This window comes from Leiobunum rupestre, chromosome 11, assembly GCF_980474605.1.
Source record: "Leiobunum rupestre chromosome 11, qqLeiRupe1.1.hap1, whole genome shotgun sequence".
NCBI classification, from domain to species: domain Eukaryota; kingdom Metazoa; phylum Arthropoda; class Arachnida; order Opiliones; family Sclerosomatidae; genus Leiobunum; species Leiobunum rupestre.
The window spans coordinates 17,924,767-17,949,224 of NC_143394.1; the positions used below are offsets into that span (position 1 = coordinate 17,924,767).

Below are 24,458 nucleotides of genomic sequence, written 5' to 3' on the forward strand. Positions count from 1 at the left end.
CTATTCGCCCAGCCGTACTTTTAGGCTCGTGTCAAAGACTTTTAGGCTCGTGTCAAAGACTTTTAGACTCGTGTCAAAGACTTTTAGACTCGTGTCAAAGACTTTTAGACTCGTGTCAAAGACTTTTAGACTCGTGTCAAAGACTTTTAGACTCGTGTCAAAGACTTTTAGACTCGTGTCAAAGACTTTTAGACTCGTGTCAAAGACTTTTAGACTCGTGTCAAAGACTTTTAGACTCGTGTCAAAGACTTTTAGACTCGTGTCAAAGACTTTTAGACTCGTGTCAAAGACTTTTAGACTCGTGTCAAAGACTTTTAGACTCGTGTCAAAGACTTTTAGACTCGTGTCAAAGACTTTTAGACTCGTGTCAAAGACTTTTAGACTCGTGTCAAAGACTTTTAGACTCGTGTCAAAGACTTTTAGACTCGTGTCAAAGACTTTTAGACTCGTGTCAAAGACTTTTAGACTCGTGTCAAAGACTTTTAGACTCGTGTCAAAGACTTTTAGACTCGTGTCAAAGACTTTTAGACTCGTGTCAAAGACTTTTAGACTCGTGTCAAAGACTTTTAGACTCGTGTCAAAGACTTTTAGACTCGTGTCAAAGACTTTTAGACTCGTGTCAAAGACTTTTAGACTCGTGTCAAAGACTTTTAGACTCGTGTCATGGGCTTTGAGACTCGTGTCATGGGCTTTGAGACTCGTGTCATGGGCTTTGAGACTCGTGTCATGGGCTTTGAGACTCGTGTCATGGGCTTTGAGACTCGTGTCATGGGCTTTTAGACTCGTGTCATGGGCTTTTAGACTCGTGTCATGGGCTTTTAAGCTCGTGTCATGGGCTTTTAAGCTCGTGTCATGGGCTTTTAAGCTCGTGTCATGGGCTTTTAAGCTCGTGTCATGGGCTTTTAAGCTCGTGTCATGGGCTTTTAAGCTTATGGCAAGAGCTTTTCAGTATTTCAGCCAATCACAAGAGCTTTTCAGATTATTTAAAACCGTTAACTAAAAATAAAAATACGCTTGGACAAACTTGGATTAAGAGAGTAGTCTTATAAATACCTAGGGATATATTTTAAAGAAAATCTCTCTTGGAAGCCGCATATTTATTATTTGATAAGCCAAATTAATAGGAGATTATGGATTTTGTATCCTTTCTTTTGATCTTTAGACATTTTTGCTGCCAAGATACTGTATGACTCTTAATTTTCTCTATTTTTTCTTATGGTAACACGCTGTATACGAGTGCTTCAAATGCAACGTTAAATAGTCTGCAGGTCATTCATAATAAATGTGCTAAATATTTGTTGAGAAGAGGCAAGCGTGCCTTAGCTACTGAGGCTCATACAGACCTAGATTGGCTAACTTTAAAGCAATTATTAAAAAAAAAGTGTTAATAACTTTGCAGTGTCTATTAAGCATAACAAATTTAGTAATAAAAACCTATGAATAGGTGTGGAATTATGGAACAATTTATCTAATGAGCTTAAAATAAATATATCTTACTCTACTTTTAAATCTAAATGTAGAGAAATTATATCAAAAAAGAATGACTAGTCATAATGTATGGTGTATTTATTATAGTTGTAAGATTTTAATGTTAATCCTTTATTTAAAATTTTTGATGTGGATTGGACTCCCTTGTAAAACAGTAATTACTATTATCATAAGTAACATAATAACAATAAGTATGACAATTACCGAGATTTACAACCAAACTGATTTTCATAGTTATTGCGTAATCAAGATGTTTTCTCAGCACAGACCCCTCTAGTGTCTAAAATACGCGAGACTTCCGCTAAGCCGAAATATCTGGTTTCCAATAGATAGGCGGAGTATTAGGCTAAAAGGATATAAATTAAAAAAGTTTTTCTGTGCGCCACAAGCTCATGTTTTTTACATCACACATGATTCACACGTTGTAGCCAACTTGGTCAGTGGCAGCCATAATGCTAGTAGGCCAAATGTCCAAAACCCTTATCTTATCAATTCAGTTTTTGTCTGCGTGCCTACAAAGAGTGGAACTATCTTAAAATACCTGTTGTTGAACTTTCTTCTCTTCAAAAAAATTTGAACTTTATTACAAACAAAAAATATTCACTCTCTCAGGGGCGTAGACAAGCACCTAGGTTTTGGGGGAAGAGATAAATTTTTGCCTAAAAATAGTCAGATTCACGGAATATATTTTGCATTATCAACTGTCTAATTAAATTCATAGTAAATGGATTTGATTTAATAATTTGATTAACTAATTATAATAACATGTATATATTGTAAATAATAATAGCCTATTTCATTAAATTAATAAACCCTGATTATTTTGAGGCACCTCGGGCGTTTTATTGTTATGTGTTTTAACACATTTAAGCTAAACCGGGGTACACAAAGAAATAAAAAGTGCTTAGACGAGGCTAAAACAATTATAATAAAAAGCTCATGGTATTGTAAATCGGTGGAATAATAACTACTGACTTAATTAAAGTTTCAAGTTATTAATGAACGAGCAACTGGGGTATAACTGTTCAGTTGAACGTCTACTGAAGGTCTGCTCTCCTACATAGTTGCCAGCAACGCCTATCTTATATATTATATACACACCAGTCTAACAACACTTCCATTATGCTAAAGTACACCACAATATAACAACACATGGGACTGCAGTTTGGTATTTCTATTCCATCGTCATGTACCCTATTTTAGTAAGAATACTAGCCCTACACCTAGGATAACATTAGGCTCGTGTGACTACTTTCAATAAAATTTCTATTGTTTTAATAGCTAGTCTTAAACCCATTTCAAGCATTGAATGAAGTCTCTCGAAAGATCGTGTGTGTCTTTTATGTAGTTGAAATAACCATACATGGTAGGCCTACATCTACTATGTAATGGGCTTAAATTTACTTTGCTGAGAGATCAAAGATACAACCAAAAACAGTTTCAACAATGGCACTACTTTGTCCATGGAAATTAAATGGGTGAATACCAACATAAACGCACTTCCAAAACAACTGCAAGTGTTGTCTGCTTATTTTATGAGGAGTATATAATGTCAAGGGACAATACAGACTATAAAGGGACAAGTTAAGACTAAATAATACACTATAACACTAAGTTTGAAAACTTGAAGATTAAAAAGTCTAGTTTGCCAACTCTGGAAAAAAGTTGGTTGGGGTGGCTCCTCCCCTATAGCTTCGCGCATATCCAAGAGCTAGAGTGCAGAGAGGATTAAAATGGTAGATGCACAAAGGAGTGGGTTGCGAAACACAGGTTTGACTTTCTTAATCTTGATTTGGAAGTCTGTGAAGGCAAAGTGACATGGTCTGCGAGAGGTTCACATTCCAGTATTGATTTTGCTATGTGCAACGCATTCATGAAAAATAGGATTCGGTCTTTGGTGATTGACAAAGATGGTATTCTCGGACTGGGAAGTGATCACAATGCTCTAATATCAACTGTATCAGGATCGGGCTCGAGGAATAACAAAAACGGTGGTTCTATGTCAAAGAAAATGGCGGATGGTGGACACTGATAAGATGGTGGCCACTGATAAGATGGTGGCGGATGGATAGTGAGTTGATAGGCTAGTAAGTGACGAGATGGACATGACGTACTAGATTTTTCAAGAATATTACTCGAGGTGCATTATTTGTTTGGTTTTACAAAAACCGATGGTCATGTGTGACTCCAGAAGCATTGGTTTGACGCTGAGGTGAAACAAGCCATCCGATATAGAAAATTGATCAATCATAATTATTGACGGATAGCGAGGAAGGTTAATCAAACCTTGGAAGATAAAATGGAGAAAGAGAGACTACGAAAGGAAAATTTATCGATAAAGCAATTGGTGAAAAGCCTAGTTTCATCAAAAACCAAACTTGTAAATTTAAGAACGCTGGAAATTTCGCTGCAAAGAAATACTGGAAACTCAATAAAGATGATAAATTGGGTTCTCGTACCTCGTTGTCTAGAATTAAAGATGTTGATGGTACGGTTGTCAAAGATAGTACGGGTATCGCTAAACGCATAGATAGCTGCTAGGTTCTGGCAGAAGAAATGAGGCTTAATGATACATGATTCAATTGCCGCCTTGTACAAAACACGCTTACGTAACCCATTTCAATGGAAGAATTGTATGAGTTGATCCGCGCCCTTCCTGATCTTTCTCGTGGTGTGCTGTGTGAGCATTTCAATTGAGTGTTGGCATCAAATGACTGATTTTTAAAGGTGGAGATAAGGATCCTGAAGATCTTAACGTATACCGAACAATCAATGCTCATCAAAACTTTACCTAAGCATACTCAAAAATCGCCTTGGTTCATTTGTTGAAGAGAAGAAAATTCAAGACGAACTTTAGAATGTTTTTTGCAAGGACCTTAGGGGATCCGACAACTTATTCTCGCTCTCCCAGTTAATTGAAATTGCTCGATTGGAAAGTCGGTCTCCATATGTTGCGGTTTTGGACAAAAAGTGTAAGATAGTAAAACAGGGATATTTTGTGGAGGACCTTGATAAACCTTGGTGTTCCGGTTGAATTTGTTGATCATTTAAAGGCAATTTATGGAACACCCTTTACCGATACTGGTTTGGCGACGTTTCAAGTGGATATATTCGCTCAAATCTTGGTCTGAAGCACTGATGTCCAATGTCTCCCGTGGCTTTTTGTGTTATATCTTCAGCCACTTGATCAACAGTTATCGGCCTAAAGACTGGGTTTATGTCTCCCCCATCAATCGCCTTATGTTCAGACTACTGATTGTGGTCAGTTTTATGCTGATGATATCTATCTGGATTTGGAGAGTTTAAGTGATCTTCAGGAACTCTTGACCATTGCTGCTGGCGTTTTTGCTTAGTGGGGATAAATGTCATATTCTGCAGTTTAGTGGCACAGATAATGCGATCAACCAAACCCCTTGGCGTATTTTTTGGCACTAGCAAGGAGTATTTAGAACCTGATGAAGCCCAGTTAAGTATGAAGGCAGGTCAGCTTCAGAGGGCCATCAAACATAAAGGTCTTCACTCATAATTCGGCATAGTCACGCGTCCGCTTTGGAAATAGGTAGCAGTTCAGAGTCTTTCATACGCCAGCGATGTCATATGCCTAAGAGAGCCACTCTTACGTCGTTTGGATCAGTCACAATTTATAGTCGGAAAGGCATTTGTTGGTGGAAATTTAAAGGGTAACTTGCTCGGTTAAATTTCGTGAAGCAGGAGGCTCCTAATACGCTCTCATGCTTGGGACGCCTTATGAAGATGGAAAAAGAAACAGTGGCTGGGAAAGTCTTCCGTTATGTGAGGGGGTCATTGTACCCAGTGGTGTAGGAGGATCAAATTTGTTGTTCATACTTTTGGCATTGGGTCACAGTCACGAGGAGAGGCCCCTTCCGCCAAAGAGTGGACTAAAATTATCGAAAAGACCATAAAAGAGAATGACCATAAACAATGGTGTCAAGATGTTGCGAAGCACATTTGTTTAAATAATAATAATTAGTATAAAATGGGAGCTGGCTGGCAACATTGAGCTGGCTGGCAACATTGAACTGAACTGTTTTTCCCTTAACTAAGATCGGCTGCTGTAACGCGTGTGGCTTACCACTTCCCTAGTTGAACCAATGATGATAACTTGTAAATAAATAACTCTTAATAAATTAACTTCATTTAATATCAGTTTAGTTGTTGTTCTCCAATAAACTATATAGCCTTTTTACACCAACGCTAGACCAAGTCACCTCTACACTGGAAGCGTAATGAGGGAGTACATTACCGTCACGAAGATAATTTTGGGCCACTGGGATGCATTACGAAGACCTATTTCATAACTATTCTACTGACGCCTTCCTTGGATTCAATATTTTTTATATTTTTTATTTTATTACCATCATTTTAAATTCATTCTGTTGGAATTTTATCGTTCTATTACATTATACTCGCGATTCCTGATTCAAAAGGGATTTGTTATTTCAAAGAGCAAATAAATATCTATCTATCTATCCTGGCTAATTTTCTATTGTAAGGAATATTAATATATTATGCCTGTAACTCTGTTCAAGCCTGGTGGGATGGACAAGTGTTTTTTCTGGGTAAATAATCTTGAAACTAGAAGAGCTTTTAAGATTATCAGAATTAAGGCCTTGCATAAAGAGAGGAGATTGTAAGAGTTTTAAAATTTACCCCAAGGGAAGGATATTTAAGGACTTAAAATTATCATACAATTAATAAATTATGCAGAGGGGGAATTTAATAAGGGATTTTCAATTTTTAATAAGATGAAAAATGGAGTCATTTAGTACCTATTACGGAGGGATGCTATAAGGAATGGTACTTACAAATAAAATAAAAGAACTAGAAAAATTGAGAAAACTTACTCTTGCATTGGTTGCTAACAATACATCATTCGTTACAAACAAAACTCTTTGCATCCCATCCAAAAAACTAACCCAAAAGAGTGTTTCATTAGCTTCATTCTTAATTTCGCCAATGCCATCCTGTTTCATAATAATAACAATACAGAAATGCACAGTCTTAGTAACAATCCTGTTAAATAACGTAGAAAGTTAACGGAAATATTGAAATTTTTAGTTACCTTATTCAAAGTATGGGTCTCATTGTTTTGACTTCCACAATTCCAAATAAATATTTTTTCGGAAGTTGGATTTTGCCATGTGTAAAGAATAGAGTTTTCGGGAGCTAAGGACAACAAAGGGCCTTCTACTCCTCTGAAATTAACAAAACACTTTTTTGCTTTAATAATATTCTATTTTCAATAAATTGTCACCCACTTTTGGCCATAGTTTAATGTGGATGTTGTACCATTTACAAGCTTAGTAGCGCAAGCTTCTAGGAAATCGGTAAAGTTAACAATTACAGAAGATTCTGAAACTGTTATCTCAACATTCATTCCACAGTAATTTCGATCTTTTAAACGTAAAAGTGTTTCGTGCTCTTCTTTAAAACTAAAAGGTAATGCTTCAGTACTATTTTCATAACGTGCAATCATCAGTGATTTCTTTTCAATTGGCCAAAATGGTGAACACTAAAAGAAATTTAAAAAGGGATAAAATTTGAATTTATTCCCTAAAATGGAAGAAAGAAAATTCTAAACTTACATCTTGAGACTGAACTGTTACCCACTTCGAACGTTCCGAAACTTCTTGACATTGTATAGTTTTCTAATGGTCAAAAATTGTACAAACTTATCATAAACTACTTAAAACTAGTTAAAAAATTTTTTTTTTGACAAATTTAGTATCTTACAGTTGTATTATTGACTAGAATGTAGAAAGGAGTAAATATCACAAGCTTTGTTAGTCCAAAACTACTCAGTTTAATTTGAACTCCAACCTAAATGCGTAGTTTTGTATTATGACACAATTATTAAATAAAAACAAGTATATTACCCCATATGTTTTTCCATCTTTAGATTTGATAACAACGTTACCAGAGCTACCAACAACATCTAAGGCAAATTTATCCGACCATTCCGAGTCTTCAATTTTAACACAAGCCTAACATCATAATAGCATTGGTGTGACCAAAAAAATTAAGAATAAAGTTTTATAAAGTTAATGAACATACTTTTTTCTTGGCAAAGAAGGCTTTGACACGGAAAGAAAATAAAACTGGAAGATTGACTTCAGGTGGATGCGAAATAAGGTTTGTTTCGTCGCTCTGTGAAAATAAGGGAAAATATCTCCATTAAGTTATAAAGTTTATAAACTACTCGTAGTAAAGTTTAGTTGGGTAAAAACATGTCTATCATTTAAAAATTTAGTTATGCCAAATGTTAAGGTACCCAAATCAATGTACGTGGCAAAAAACCATTATGCAGTAGTTAATGAACCAAAAATTATACGATAGGTTTGATTTTTTAAACAGCATTTTACCTAATGGGTACCATTGCGGTTTCAAACTATGGAGCATTCCACCACAGCTATAGGCATTGTCATTGCCCGATTTCCTTGAGTAAAGAAGAATATACAAAAATACCTATTACAATCCTATAATTTTTTTTCGTCAACTACTGATCATAGATATTTTAACTTCCAACAGGAACTTAAATATTCAAACACTATACTCAACACCAAGAAAAATTGATAGCAACAACATTTTCTACGCAGGCTATTTTCATCCCTAGGTGGCAAGTAGAGTAATGCTGAATACCTTAGTCTTCTTGTATGGAACATGGTTTCTGAAATGAGCACTGCCTTTTGGATAAAAGCAAAGCCCGTACTAGTATCATGGTTAAATTACACCCCAGCTTCATTTTCCATTCGTAGTGAGTAAGTGTAAATTCCTGTTACGGGCCAGTAAGAAAGTAAATTTATTTGTCATAGCAATGTAATCTTTTGCATTTGCAAATGAAAGGGAATATTGTAGCAGAAGCTCTGGAGTAACTATATTTCAACAATCCATATTACGTTGTTACCAACAATTACCAAATTTTCAAGCCATGCAAAATTTATTTGTGTTATAAGTTATTTTTGTGTTCTAAACAGTAAACAGCAAGTGTAAATTTAGATATTTTACCACCTTGGTTGAGCTTTTACCGTCGCTTGTTTCTATTCTATGTAACTTCTTTGATTTCTAAGAGGAATTAAAATATCCAAAAATGCGCAAGAGCCCAGAAGAGAGAAAAAAGAAAACCAATAATTTAGTCTACAACATAAAATTAACTATATATATAAAATCAGATTTGCAAATCTAAGACTAAGGACAAACAACATAGAGCAAATAGTATAGCTATGCAAAAATAACTGGAAATTATATATCTATATACATGAAATGTCTTAAGTAGTACTAATTCCAAATTAGACAAGCTGGTGGGACAAAGATATATGTTTTCAAATTAACTGCGTTGCATCCAGCAACCACCACCAAAAGAAATTAGCAAACACTGTTGGGTAAAATACTTAATTCTTAAAATTTAAAATAAAATGCTAAATTCTTGCTAGAGTAAGTATTTAAAATACAATGCTAAATACTTGCTAGGGTAAGTATTTAAAATAAAATACTAAACACTTGCTAGAATAAGTATTTAAAATAAAATACTAAATACTGGCTAGAATATAAGTATTTAAAATAAAATACTAAATACACTTTGGAAAAATTATTAAAAATAAAATACTTTATTTCAGTATTTTAAAATACAAAACACTCTATTTTGGGACTTTGGCTTTAAGTAACAATAATTTCTCGAAATGATCATTTTCTCGAAATGATCATTTCTATTTCACCGAGGAGTATGAATGACTTGGAAAATGCCTACCCCACCTCAAGTTGCAATATCTCGAGAACTAATGGTCCGATTTCGATTAAATTTAAGTTAAACGATATGTTTCAAAGATTTAATTTTAAATAAACCCCGAATTTAACACTGTACTGGGGTCAAAATAACTATAAACGTCGAAAAAAATCGATTAAAATTTAATATTTGATTTTTTCAAATGTTACCAATGATTCTAATTTTTTTCAACACAATGTTGTTCACCTTAATGCATGGCTTAATCTAACGATCTTTTCCGTTTCAAAATCGGTTTATTATCAAGCGAAATACAAAGATTTGTTTGATACCCCCCCTCCTACTGTTTAGATGTTTGCATGATTAATTACAGTGTTAGTTTGAGTAATCGCGTTTTACAATAGGGGCTCTCCTAGAAAGGGGGACAATCAACATTGAAAATAAGGCGCGAAAAAGGGTGAAGTTGAAAATCTCCGAGGGAAATAAACAAGAACGAGGCGAAAATAGTTTGCTTTTATCAGAGTTATTTCAACAATATTTAAGCATTAATTTTCAAAATGAATGAACACAATTGTGTTTTGTATTCTGAACCTTTAAATGGTAAAACTGTCCGCGTGACGCTGAAAAAGGGATTAAATAAATTAAATAAATAAATGCTTTATTGGATAACCACCTTTTAAATCTAACAAGATTTGGTTAAAAAAGGGTCCAGATAATTTTAAATTGAAATAAAATAAAACACACATTTAAGAAAATCCAATAAATGAACAGTCAAAGTTAGGAGGTCAATTTAATATTTCAGGAATGGCAGCTCTAAACTTTGGGATACTATCAAGAGTTTTATACTTAGAATTCATACTATTCCACAAATTGATGCCTTTAAATTTAGTACTTTTGTCTCTAAGGGCCGTTTGAAAATATTCAACAAAAAAGTTATGGTCAACACCCCAGGTATTATTCAGGGAAGTATGACTTGAAAACCACTCACGTACACTGCGTGGTTTTCAAGGTTTTCACTCTATACATAAAAAGTGAGGAGGGCTTGCTTGTAAGAATATAGTAAAGTTTTGAAGTTAGAGTATAACAAGCTTCTGTAGGGGATGATCTCTTAACCACTCCGAGAATCAACTTTGCACCATTGTTATAAAGAATTTCTAATTTATACAGAATTGTCATTGAGGCATTGAATGGTTGGGGAAGGAGTTTGACCAGAAGGAGTTGGTTCCAGGTGGGTCATTGCTTTCCGTAATGAAGGTAGCAGACCTGCCAAAACCATTCAAGGTCGCCTTCCCCACCAAGGATGTGTACACGAAGGACGAGCGTCCTTATTCGCAGACTTAAGAATTTCAACAGCTCGTTTAATACGCAAAGCTGGAAGATTGTCAACAATCTGAGGTCTCGGAGATGGAAGACGAGATTCTTGTCACAGGGGAATCTTGGGAGGAAACTCTCGCAGAAGACCTTAAGGCTATTGACTTGTTGGATATCAACGAGCTCAAGGAGGCTACTCATATGGAGGGAGCAACAGGGGGGAAGGCTGGGGACGCTAGTCGGGCTGGTGGGAGTGATGTGGCCTTTACAACTACCACTGAGAGTTCGGGGAGGAAGCTGGTCATCGTTTGTGATGCTAATTCTCACCATGAAATCTGGGGCAGCTCAGACTGCAACCAGCGTGGTAATGACTTAATGGAATATCTGGTAAGTACCAGACTTCACATTCTGAATAGGAACAATATACCAACTTTTGTTACTTCTAACAGACAAAATTAAGAACTGGCATGTGTCTAACGAACCGTCTTTGTCGGATCACAGACACATTTGCTTTAATATTCTGGTCAAACCTATATGGGCTTGTACCACTATTCGTAACCCTAGGGGCACAGATTGGTCCGGTTACAGGGAAGACTTAAACTTCTCATTTCTTATCATATTATTCAGGTTTTGTCCGACAAGTAAGATCTCGTCACCATCAGCGTACTCATTAGCAGCTGCGTGGCTGAGGGACTTGGGAACATCAGCAGTATAAACATTGAAGAGCATCGGTCCAAAGACACTCCCCTGAGGGACACCATATTTTACTGTAAAGGGTTCAGATTTTACCCCTTGAAAATGTACTTCCTGATGCCTATTCTCTAAATAGGAATTGAACCACTTGAGAGGGATGCCTTGAATGCCCATTTCCTGTAGAGTAGTAAGTAGACAGTCATGCCAGACCGTGTCAAAAGCTTTTGAGAGGTCCAAAAAGATAACCATGACATAAAATCCTTGATTAAGATTTTTAAGTATTGATTCATATAAGTGAAAAACTCCTGTGATAGTGGAGTAACCCGGACGAAATCCAGATCGATATTTATAAAAACCGTTGTTTTATTCAAGAAAGTCATATAATTGTAACGTATTTTGTAAATATTATTTATGTTCGCTCCCCAATATTTAAAATATACTTAATGGTCAATATATAGGGTATTACCAGTGACGCTCCTAAAACTTTCCATAGAGTTGCTACCAATGGTGCAATCGAAATTGAGAGAGTGGGCACTTTCGCGAGCTTAATGGTCACGTGGTGACCCATTGTGCCAGACCGGGTTAAAACCATTTCGTGCGAGACTTTCTCAAGAGAACTGAGTAGTAGTTGCCAGACACTAACGGACCAAGTGCTTTTCCAGATGGAAACCGTTGTTGTAACTATTTAACAATTATATTTATCATTATACCTGACTTTTGTTGACAATCCAATCTTCGATTGTCTTATAAATGTGTGTAGTTTGTGGCCTTACCACCCGTACCAATAAATAAGTTGGATTTTAGTTGGTATTTAGTTGGTATACACATTTTAGTTGATGTTAAGTTGGTTTTCAGTAGGCTCAAGTGGTCAGATATTTCAATAAACTAGTTAAAGGGGTAATAAGTTGTTATTAAGTTGATGGGAAAATACTTTTCTTTAAGTTGGTAATTAGTTGGTTTTTAGTGGTCAGAAAATTACATATTATTTGTAAGTTGGTTTTAAGTAGGTATTTGTTCCAAATACCAACTTAAAGTATTTCTTAGACCACTTATTTTTTGGTAAGGGCAGCCATATGTGTTTTGTTTTGATATATCGTAACCCTTAGTTCTCATTTATTAAATAACATCGTAACTGAACATTTTCTTTGACTGACGAATCATGCTATTAACAAGGTTACGTTGTCTTCTGAAAAGCTCTTGATACTGCGAGCCCACGTAGTGGAATTTACTTTTCCTTTTCAGTACATCACGAATGTGCAAATTATGTTTGATTGTGGAGTTAATCCATGGAGCACTGTTTTTTAAAAAGTGTTTTTGTCTATTCGGGGCGTGCTTGTCAAGTGTGGCATATATTAATTTCGTTATAATTTCAATTCCTTCTTTAAAACCATCGTCGAATGCAGCTTGATAAGGAAAAATGACCTACACAAGAAACTAGTAAATATGGCAAGTGTTACCATTCATTCTTCTTGTCGAAAAAATTATTCGCGTCATTAGTGTTCAAGCTGAACTCAACTCGTTTAAAACCGACATGCCCTTAGGTTCGGCGATTAATAGCAAGAAGAGACTTAGATCATCTCTCGAAGAAATTAACTTCAAATCAAATTGTTTATTTTGTGGGAATGATTTGAACGAAGGATAACTAAAAAAACAAAAACTACAATGCCATAAATTAGTTTTGGAAGTAACTACGTTAAAATTAATCGATGCCATAAAGAAACGAGCCACAGAATGAAAAGATAAATTTGGCGAAATTGTACACACTCATCTAAAAGCTGTGATTGATTTAGTGGCCGCTGAAGCCAGATACCACCGACATTGCTGAATTGCATTTTTCTTGCATGAAGAATCACCAGGTTTTTTAGAAAGACTGGAAAAACCAGAACTAGGAGAAGCGTTTTCAAATTTTGCGACTATTTAGAAAACAACGACGAATGTCAATATTATCTCAATCACCTTGTATCTGATATGGATTCCAGTAGACCTGGGTTAGGTCCAAAGGTACGTATGTCTCACTAAAAATAACTCAGAAAGACAACTATAAATTTAAGTTTTAATGTTTCATTGTTTAACATCGAAATACAACATAATTAGGCCTGAGCCTCTTTAAATAACAATGGTTAAGGCAATAAAATTAACTTTAAAGCTTAATTTTGTACATTAATATTAGTAGTTAACGCCGAGAAACAAATTTACACTCACCAATGCCTTAAGAGCCATGGCAACCGACCTAAAAAAGGTCCTCCGAGGAAAACTCTATGTCTAAGAGGAAGACGGCGAAACAATATACAGGTCCAACTAGATACCCCTTACCAAAAAATAAGTTGGCTAAAAACCACTTAGGACAACTTGTATTTCAACTTGGTTTTCAGTTTGTATTTGGGACAAATGCCTACTTAAAAATAACTTAAATCCTCTTTATTAATCAACTTATTTCCAACTAAACCAGAATCAACATTTACATTTAACTACTTAAAAGCAACTTAAATCCTACTAGGGAAACATCTTAAAACCAACTTAAAAATATTATGTAACTTCCTGACTACTAAGAACCAACTAATTATAAACTTAGCAAAAGCAGTATTTTCCTACCAACTGAATAACAACTTATTACCTCTTTAATAGTAACTTGAAATATGCTGATAACTTGAGCCTACTTAATACCAACTCAATATCAACTAATAATGTGTTAAAAAACTAAATACAAACTGAAATCCAACTTATTTTTTGGTAAGGGACCATGGACTAATTAGAGTGTTGGTCAGAGAAAGAACAACTACACTGGACTGGACTTTGTTTCTCTCTCTATTCTAACTACCGCCGAACTATATATACAGCCAGACTGACGCTAACGCAACCTATCCGATGCCTGGTTTAACGCATTTAGTAAAGAGTAATATTGTCTTATATGTCCTGCATTTTGGGTTGTCTGCTCGACTGCCGCGATAATTAACATAAGGATCATAAGGAGCAAGTAAGTTTATTAAATAATCAGAAAGAAATTATAATAGCCCCATTCTATTACTATAGTAGGAATAGGGTGCAACAGGTTGTCAAGCGGGTAAAGCTTGTTACCACACTTACCTTTGGCCTAACTATGCTGAAAACTAAGGTTGGAAATTGCCGTCTGTTACAACCTATAGCAAATATTTCAGGATTTTTCACAAATGAAACATTTTAAGACAAAGCTAATAGACCGATTTGGGGAATGCATTACTTTAACGGACAAAAAGGGAAAAACTTGCATCGTTTCTTTTATCGATTCAGTTGGGAAAATTCTTCACAATAACTGGTACTCTGACAAGAAGAAAACAGAGAAGAACAACTAAGAGTTGTAGAAGCAGCGGCTAACATTATTAGACAAGAAATAAGATCAAAAGTTTACGATACAAACGTTAATTCGAGTTATGACTGAGTCTGACTTAGATGCTATTCAAATTCCAACTGACTAGAATGAGGAACGATCCCAAATCTTTAAAGAAGCAGCGTCACGCAATAATTGAAATCATGATGGCAGTATGTGGACCGAAACTGTTAACAGCTGTTGGTATCTACATTCACAGAAATCAGAATCACGGTCCTTAATTGAAATGTTGCATAGTCTGGGTCTATCCGTAAGCTACAAAGAAGTAGTTCGGTTTGAAGAATCCGCCCTTATTCATCCAACTACTATGAAAAACTCAAACACCTTTGACCAGTTTTCATTCAATAACGCAGACTTCAATATTAAAACTTTAACGAGACATGACATTTCATGGCATGGGAGGTATAAAGTGAATTATTCCGCAATGTAAAGACGTAAGCGATACAATCGTACTTCCCTGTAGAAAAGACGTAACCAATCATGTGGTACAATATCTATTAAAACCTATATGAAAGGTATCTTTGTTTAGGACGTTATCAATCTATCGAACTACACTACTATCAAAATTTCATCATTAAAATTCGATACCATGTTTATTTCAACATACTGTTTCAAGGCCGAGCGAAGCCCTAGCTGGAATGGCTATATGCAAATTGCGAAGAAAGCTGAAGCCTATGATAACAGCCGGATCGACGTTATGCCACTTATTAAGTTGGACCCAAGTAATTTAAATACCATCGATACCACTCTTCTATTTGCGAAAAAAGAGTGCGAAAAACATAATCAAACTACTTGTATAGTCACGTTTGACCAACCTTTATATTGGAAAGCTCTGGAAATGATCCAAGCTTCGGCAATCGGAGAAAGTTTAGCAAATATCGTTGTAAGACTAGTGGAATTTCGCCTCCTTATGTGATTTCTTGGCTCCATTGGATACATTATGTCCGGCTCAGCCTTAGAACAGTTTACATATGACATCGGGAAAAGCTTTCTCTAGATCGCTTAGAGCACACTTTTTAACACAAGCTCTTGCCTATCAGATCTTAAGTTACAGTTCCGAAGACCTTGGCCCGATACGCTTTTTTTTAACGAGATAAATATAAATGTCTTTAAAGTCAAAATGACAATTGCCTAGAAGAAAACTGTGTTCCAATTATGAATGATATAATGAATAGAAAATTGTGCACTCTGGAAAGCAACAACGCAACGGGAAAGCTAATGGTTCAATATTTCAAACAAGTGGAACTTCTTCGTCTCTATATTTGAGCTGAAAGATCTGGAGAGTGGTATTTACATTTATATTGCGTTAAAGCAATGCTTCTATTTTTCCACGCAGCTGGCCACTTGAACTACGCGAAAAGCGCCCATTTGTACTTGCAAGACATGCATGGTCTTAAAGAGAAAATATCTGAACTCGAATTCAAATTACTGATTGAAAAGGGCTACTTTACGATAAGACGTTTGGATCGATTATGGTCCGGAATTTGGTCCGACTTGACTATTGAGCAGGTGCTCATGAAGGCTATTAAAACATCATGTTGTGTGGTTGTTTATAAAGTTATATTTAATTATTAACGAACTTGGTTAAATATAGAAAATACAACTATTAGGAATCCACACGTCGGAGCAGTAAACTTCGATTTTCTCACCAGTCGCACCTTGTACTTGGCTGTAACGGTTTGTCCTGGTCTGCTATGAGATAGGAAGCTATTGACGCTATAATAGACTTTCTGGAAAAATCAAATAACGATTTATCATATGTCAAATCATTATCATATTTTTCAATAGACTTCCAAGATCGGAACGTTTCTCCATCAGGGGAATAGTAGTAGACATCACCGACGGCTTTGGAAGCTTCAGATAGACGTATACGAACTATCCATCTCCAGCCTGGAGGTAAAGCATTGGCTACTGGTTGAGCTTCTACCTCTTGAATCGTTACTTCGGTATTGGACATATCCTCCATAGCAGTAGACTCTTAGATTCTACCTCTTTGACGTGTCTCTTCTTGACCAAGTTTTTCTCAGCAGAACTTTCTTGGAATCGGTCAAAATTCCATGTTATTTTCAACGGGGAAATTTCCATTTTAAGTTGTCAAAAACATTTTTCGTTGCCATGGCAAAACCGTCGCCCATTGAATAAAATCCCTTTAGGATTTTTCAAGTTACATGAAGGTCTACCAATGCCCCGAGTTTGAACAAAATCGTAGTCTCCTTGTAAGTGTTATTTTAAACTGAAGCGTTTAAATTTTCTCTAAGCCTTGACTGGTTATAAAAATGAATTTTATGTACCTTTTTAATAATATATCATGACAAACTACCACCATGCCCTCTATAATTGACCATTGAAAAATATTACAGATAGTGTATGAGTTGATGGATCATAAGGGAACTAGGCCTACTGCAGTCAGTACACAATGAGTGCGACCAGAAAGCTTTGAAGCTGCATTGCTACGTAAAATGGTTTTAGTTGAAACAATGGCGTTTGATATTTCACACTTAAATTGAGGCTGGTGAAAAATGGGTGCCACTGAAAATTTAAGTAAACCAGAACTTATTTTGTTTACCCCTGGTGGTGCCACTGAGTCTGATGTTTTAAAATTGAAAATTCATAGCTATCAACTTAAACTTAAAAACGGCCAGTATGTGATGGGAAGAGATTTTGAAATTTAATTTTTTTTACATACTCTATAGGTTAATGTCAATCCAGTACGGTTTATCATCCAGAATGGGCAGTAAAGTGACATGATGAGACAATTATTCATTCGCTCGGTTCGCATGCCTAAATCCTAAATAAAGAAATCAAAAAAAGTCATTTTCATTAACTCTTATTGAAAAATGGTACTTATTTATTGTACACACCAATGCCATCTTTTTATCACCAGTTATTGTTTCAAATGTCCATACAGAAAGATCTGCTACTTTGTCTTCTAAGACTTTGAAACATTTCCAATCTTGGCCAAGATAATTTTTAATCTAAAGAAATACAAAAAATGCCACCGTTAGAATCAATCTTATTGGTAATGCAATAACTTTTCCGATTGTAAGGATCTTTTAAGGGATTTTAGTTTTTTACCATGAGGGAGGGATATTGCAAAGTATTTTTGATAGTTTGTGAAAATCTTCAACAACATTTAAGCTGCGGGAGTACATAAAGAGCTTTACCAGTTTTCCAACAAGCATTTTATGGTATTTTAGATAAAGAGGAGATTGTAATGAACTTTTTCATACCAAATAATGTACATTTCTGACATAACAGAGACATACTGTTTTGGTGGATTGGAGGTAATTAAACAACTTAAAAACTGTTAATATATTTAAAGCATGATAAGAGCAAGAATGTATCCTGTCCATATAATTTTTAGAGCACTGAGAAGAAGCTCCTCTAGACAAAAACATAGAACTAGGGCGCCATTTGTGGCGAATAGTAGAATTGGTTAACTATTAATTAAACAAACTGTAAAGCTATAATCAAATAACTAGTGAGTTCTGTGTGACAGAGCATAAATGATACTGAAAATAGTAACACATACCTTAATTTCTACACCATGTCGATTTATTTCCAAACTCGTAATTGATATACTTGCACCGGGATTCAATGAAATTTCTTCATTTACGCTCTAAAAAATGTTATGTCACAACAAGATATTTTTAGAACAACTTTAAAATATTAAACATGATTAAATGAACAATTTTTTAAGATATTTAAAATTATTCATAAATAATTAAAGAATTATGCCTACCTGAACTGCAGTTACAATGGAAATGGGTAACAAATTTCTGAGAACGGCAGGTGGACTTAGATGTAGTTTATAGCCCGCACTCAACATAGTTTTCTTGTTGGTATGTTCGTATAGTACTTGTTCCATCTCACCAGCAACCTTAATATAAAATTTTTCTTTCTTGTTTTCTTTTCGTTCGCAAAAAACACTTATTCCGAAAGTGGGTTCTTTGACTAGGTCTTTCCAAACAAAAGGTTCGGAAGATATTGCAAAACTGAAAATACAATTGATATTTATTAATAGTGAAGTAACTGAAGTACACAAACTTCATTGGTCAGTCAATAAATTACAAAGAAATATCAACTTCTACATCTTAGATGGAAATTGTGGCCTTTCAAGTCCACTTACATTTTAATTATGGTAGAAAAGAAGAAAATACTTACTCTTTTTCATGAGGTTTAAAAAATAGCTCATTTTTGGATGTGTATAGAGCATAGCATGGTACAAAGAAATGTTTCTCCGGACCTACAATTCCACAAGATTCTAGGGTCTCTTTACTGCCTGGTTTCATATAAAATATTTCAATGGGAACTTGAAAATGGTTGACAATCTAGTGGGAAAGAACAAAGCAGTGTGCAAAATCAATTAACAAGCTATGCCAGTACAATTTGCTAGAGAATTTAGGAATACCATAACCTATAGAGAAAAATGTTCACTCCAATAAATACTTTTCTTTAACCAACAATGGGATACTTGAAGTAAGGTTTAAGCAATTAAAATGAATATTTTATAGAACTTTCTCTACAAGTTTCTTCAATATGTAAACCCTCTGTTGACTTACCTGAACAACGGAACACAAATTTATAACTTTTGCTCCAGATACAGATGAAATACTAACGATAAAACCTAAATTTTTTTATTATTAAGGTTTGTCTCACTGAAAAACTTGTTTATAAGATCAAAATTAAACTAACCCCACTGATCACCTGGGTACCTGAAAATAAGAAATTAGTTTCAAACAAAAATTAATAAAATTGTCTAAAAATTTAACTTATTTATATTTACGTTTTTAATGGAAGACCAAAAAATCTCTTATCTGTTCTTGTCAAATATATAGTTCTGACAGAGCTTACTTCATTCGTGTCAACCTATAATTCAAATACATATTTTACAATGTATAAAACAATGAAGTGAAATAACCTAAAATAGTTAAATTGTAACTAACTTTTAAATTGAAAAAGTTTTCCATGCGACTCTCCTGCCTACGCATAGAAGAAAGACCAAGTTTTTGGTTTGCGTCTTTTAAAGACAAACCAATTAATGTATCTGGTTCTAGTAAAACTTCCTGAATAAGAATTTAAAAAATAGATACCATCAGCAAGATACCTAATTGTTAATATAATTTTTAAACGTAGCCTTACTTGAATAATACTGGTTGAAGTCAGAGAAAATGCCGATTTTCGAGGACTTGTAGTGCTTGTGCTTTGGACTTGAAAGTCTGTTCCTTCAAGTACAACCAACAACGGAATTCCCAGATCATTTTTCACAATATAAGGCGCAATCGCCTGTTCTAATTTTAAGGAAGCATCTTTGCTCATTGCTTGCCCAAAGGCCTAAAAGCAAACCATCTCATGTTAAAAATAGTTATTGAGCATTAAGAAGTCATTTTTACCTTTCCTAGGTTCGTGATAACATCCATGCAAGTTTTAGTGACAGTGACAAGCAACATATCTGATGATGCAACTTCAATGCTCATCAAGGGGGGTTTAAAAACAATGTCATCGGAACCTGGACTTTCCACATCATCGGAAATACTCCCGTCTAATGTGTCATCATTTTTCATTACTCTAAGAGTAAGCTCCCAAGCACGGTGACTAGTTGCAGTTTCAACAGGTTCGATTAAGGGTTCCCATATGGCTAATTTTTCATTGAAATATGCCACTTCGACATTTAAATAACATTCAATTTTTAACTAATGTAAAATAAAGAGAAAATAAATACTTATCAGAAATTATATTGAGTATATCTTCAAATGTAACGAAAATGTTCTCAGAGTAAATGTTTAAAAAATACAATTTAATGACATACTTTAGAAGTCCAGTTTCTAATTTCAGACCTGAAAGATGATTCCAGCAAAATCAAAGGCACTACCGATTTCCCAACACCAGCTTCAACAGTAACCAGTATAGAAGAAATACTCATCATCATCTATAAGAAATTAAAGGATGAAGTGTGTCTGTTGGTTTTTTTGGTTAATTTATAATTAACATAAGACTAAACTAAAGTTAATAACTAACAAACTAAACAATAAAAAGTGTATGCCTAAATCAAAATAAAACTATAATTTAAAAATAAAATTATCTTACTAGTTCTTCGTGAATTGGAGACGGACTCCTATCAATGTCAGTGGTCACCATAACAGTATCTTCTGTTACTTCCAGAGCTGTTTTCAACTGATTTGTACAAAGGTACCAAAGCTTTGACTCATTAATATTTTTGGGACCCCAGACTTCATCAGGGGGTTCTTGTTTTGCACTGGAACTCTCGTTTTCATCAGACGAACGAGAGACAGATAAGGCACTAGATATATTAACAAGTAACTGTACAGTTGCTGGGTTCACGTGAAGAACTAAATCAGTCATTGTTATATTTATTCGTTGATCTCCTTGCACAAAAGCATTAAAAGTTAAATTGATGTCACATGGATTTAGTATCTAAAACAGAAAAAGCGCATATAACTACAGAAATATATAATTTCTTTGTAAAAAACTTAACTAAAGGGTTTTCTAACCTACCTGTTGCATACTACCTTCTCTTGCTGCTGGATTATACTTTGCTGTAAACAGCTCCAAACCAAAAATTTCACCCTGGATATTTTGACTGTCAGGTGTCATTTTAACTTTTATTGTAGCTTCATTCTATTTTTTTTTTTTTTAAATATCAGCATGAATAGTTTATCTATAGAACCATTTATGGTTGATCTTTTTATATAAATCCAATAATAGAAACTTACATTAAATATCACAGCATTGCTATTAATATCTTCAATGTCCTCAATCAAAACAAGGTCGGGTTTTGAAAGGGTCAAATGAATACTCATAGTGTTAGAAGGTGTTGGAGGAGTACCAGCACTGGGTACAGGTTTCACAGCTGTTGTTGAAATAGTTTTCTGGACTGAAATTTTATATTTTGGAAATTTACAAAGTTAGATAAAAATATAATAGCAAATTTTAGAAAGTAAAAGGAAGCCTAACACTGATAACAATCTTATAAAGGCTTTAATTTGGAAGGGACTTTTATGTTATAAGTACTTTTTGGGGATTATGTGGGAGAAGGGAAGGGAAACTGTGGGTGTGAACCAATATAATTCATTAAAAAATATCAGAGGCCATGATTGAGCGTTTTCTGTTACTTTTAGTTGTGTATAGGTAAAAACTTATGTGAACTGCTCCTACTTCCATTTTTCTCCTAGGCGACTTGTCATTACCCCACTGATTACTTCAGACTAAATTTTTAATACTTCTACCAACAGACTAAAATAAATTGAAACTAACATTCAGATGTTTCTTTAGGCACTTCAGATTGGGGCATAGAAAAAAAGTCTCCCAAAACAAGAAGGTACTCCAGACATACAATGAATGTAAACTGATTAATTTTGACATCAACTGTAAAATGAAAAATTTAGTTAAGAGAAAAATAATTTATAACGTGAAAAAACCAAAATATCTAGCACAATGATTACCAATAGTGTCTTTACTAGCATCTAGACGGTATGTAACATCAATCATATTTGCAACATCTTCTCGCAAAGTTTTTTCCATTAACCTTCAAGAATGGCACAATAGAATTATATGCAAGCAAGGCACTGCCTTTGGGGTGTACAAGGAAGAATGAAAATTAAGAGTTTAAAAATTCCAACCTTGTAATTCCTTGTTTACGAGTTGCACGAGTATCCTCAAGAATACAATTGACAAATATTACATTAGCCCACATGGAATTGTCATTGAACATCTCTCCAGTAATTGCGAGTGTTTTTAACTCCACTTTTGCCAAACTTTGCTTGGCATCACGTACAACTATACCACTTTTATTTTCCTAAAATGATCAAATAGTATTACATACTCAGTGCGATTATGTAGTGGCATTTTGGTTAGGTATCAGGTTTCAAATGATTTTTGACTGAAACTAAGCTTGAGCAATCTAATTAATTGGTAAAGAGTAAGCGTAATAATCAGATTTTTTTCATTAAATAACGCACCAGATTGGATGATTTCACATAAAGTGCAGCACTACAGCTTTCCATTATGAAATAAAATTTCATCCGCCTTATTACACGTGATGTATCTTGAGTTGTTGCAATTCTAAATTCTTCTGAACAAATATTTGTTGCATACATTAGAATAGCAAAAAATATTTTTCGGACAGTCTTCTAGATAAAGATTGAACCTTCTATCAAACCGAACTTAAAACTATGGATTTTGGGCATAATGAAAACCATTTGATTACATTTTAACTTAAATATTTCAATTAATTGGGCAGCCAAATGTTAACCATACCGATTTATATTGTGAGACACAAGGTTCAATCATGTATATAGAATGCTAACACTCACACAAAAATATATAAATAAATTTGCAAAAATATTGAAAACAAATGATTTTGTTTCGAAAATGATAGTTGAAAATGATTTTGTTTCGAAATCATATACGTGAAAGATTTTAAAACAACTATCATTAAAAGTAATACCATACCTTTAGTTTCACCAGGCATACTATGTAATTCACCACTGAGTACAGTTGAAATTATCTTTTCTTCAACCTTAGTCTCTTCAGATTCCACAAGGATATCAGGAGCTTCTCCCAAATTATCCGAAAGGGTTTTCATGATCATGACATAATCGTCTTGACTCATTGTAATCTGCATACAATACAGACTTAATTTAATTAAATCACAATCAAAATTATACAAAGGAAAAAAAGTTACATAGTAATAATATATGTACCATAATAATGTGCAAGTACATTGATCATTTTAGAACCAATGTCGTTTTTATCCAGGTTTGCCACAAAAATTTCAGATTCAAATTCCCTAACTATTCCCTGTTTCCATTGATAAGAGATTTTAATTTTACATATTTTACTTTATGAGAAGTTAATACCCTTAACAAAAATTAAGTGGTCTAGGAACTTGGTTTTAAGTTTGTATTTGGGACAAATACCAACTAAATACTAACTAAAACCATACATAAAAACAACTTATTACCAACTATACCATACTGCCAACTTAATATCCACTTATTACCCCTTTAACTAGATTATTGAAAAATGCTGACAACTTAAAACCAACTTAATACCAACTAAAATGTGTATACCAACTAAATACAAACTAAAAGCCAACTAATTTTTTGGTAAGGGAATAAATTTAAATGCACTTATATTTCAGTAAAAAAGTAATTACAATGTTGAAAAAATTAGCCAAACTTTCAAAGAAATAAATGATTATCATACGAATTTGTCATAGATCAAGAGTAAAATTACTTTTTAAGCCCATTTGTAAATTTGTTTACTTTTCCCTGATTTCCCTGACGTGTGGAAACCCAGCTATACTAGAGTCACTTTGAACTCTATTCCAAGTGTGATCATTAGAGATTGTAGTGTAGCTCAATTCAATAGACTTATGAAAGCATTTGTCAATCTTATCTAAATTATTATGAATCTGAAGCCTTTCAATATGAAGAGACCAAAAAAAAACAGAATATTAGAATTAAGCCAATCACAGGCTACTTGGAAATAGATCGCTTGAAAGGCGATCAATACCACCAGTTGGTCACAGAGGTAACTACGACGATCACGCTTAAGCACATTTTAACCTCGGGGGATATGGCAACTGGCCAATTCGAGGCATTGGATTAAACATTGAGTTTTCAAACTTAACTTTCTCTTTCTAGCATTCTGAATACATCAATTATTGACGATAAACCAGTTTAATCTTGGGTACATCATTTTTCATTCAAAGATTTATAGAGATTGGTGGTCATTGTTGCTAGTGGTGTCAGCATTGCAGATTCATATCATTCAACTCAAACCATTAAACCCAAACCTTTTTTTTTTTCAATTTTTGAAGTGAAATACCTAATAACTTAA

General features: G+C 34.4%; 1 protein-coding gene across 5 annotated transcripts in view; it reads right to left on the reverse strand.

Annotated features, from left to right (window-relative positions):
• Vps13 (vacuolar protein sorting 13C) overlaps positions 1–24,458 on the reverse strand; it is a 110,208-nt gene that overhangs the window by 4,654 nt on the left and 81,096 nt on the right. For 4 of the 5 annotated variants that reach the window (XM_090163616.1, XM_090163618.1, XM_090163617.1 and 1 more), the window contains 27 exons: positions 23,067–23,232; positions 22,574–22,686; positions 22,235–22,410; positions 22,058–22,140; positions 21,870–21,980; positions 21,329–21,489; positions 21,111–21,233; positions 20,682–21,029; positions 20,404–20,523; positions 19,988–20,287; positions 19,737–19,928; positions 19,541–19,660; positions 19,381–19,463; positions 19,290–19,309; positions 19,157–19,221; positions 18,759–18,925; positions 18,337–18,589; positions 18,127–18,213; positions 17,456–17,569; positions 17,281–17,382; positions 7,564–7,656; positions 7,386–7,493; positions 7,243–7,329; positions 7,095–7,157; positions 6,768–7,021; positions 6,572–6,704; positions 6,354–6,473 (listed from right to left, as the gene is read on the reverse strand). In XM_090163616.1, coding sequence (XP_090019742.1) covers positions 6,354–6,473; positions 6,572–6,704; positions 6,768–7,021; positions 7,095–7,157; positions 7,243–7,329; positions 7,386–7,493; positions 7,564–7,656; positions 17,281–17,382; positions 17,456–17,569; positions 18,127–18,213; positions 18,337–18,589; positions 18,759–18,925; positions 19,157–19,221; positions 19,290–19,309; positions 19,381–19,463; positions 19,541–19,660; positions 19,737–19,928; positions 19,988–20,287; positions 20,404–20,523; positions 20,682–21,029; positions 21,111–21,233; positions 21,329–21,489; positions 21,870–21,980; positions 22,058–22,140; positions 22,235–22,410; positions 22,574–22,686; positions 23,067–23,232 — 3,762 coding nt within the window. The remainder of the gene's footprint in view (positions 1–6,353; positions 6,474–6,571; positions 6,705–6,767; positions 7,022–7,094; positions 7,158–7,242; positions 7,330–7,385; positions 7,494–7,563; positions 7,657–17,280; positions 17,383–17,455; positions 17,570–18,126; positions 18,214–18,336; positions 18,590–18,758; positions 18,926–19,156; positions 19,222–19,289; positions 19,310–19,380; positions 19,464–19,540; positions 19,661–19,736; positions 19,929–19,987; positions 20,288–20,403; positions 20,524–20,681; positions 21,030–21,110; positions 21,234–21,328; positions 21,490–21,869; positions 21,981–22,057; positions 22,141–22,234; positions 22,411–22,573; positions 22,687–23,066; positions 23,233–24,458) is intronic. The other variant, XM_090163619.1, reaches the window with a different exon arrangement.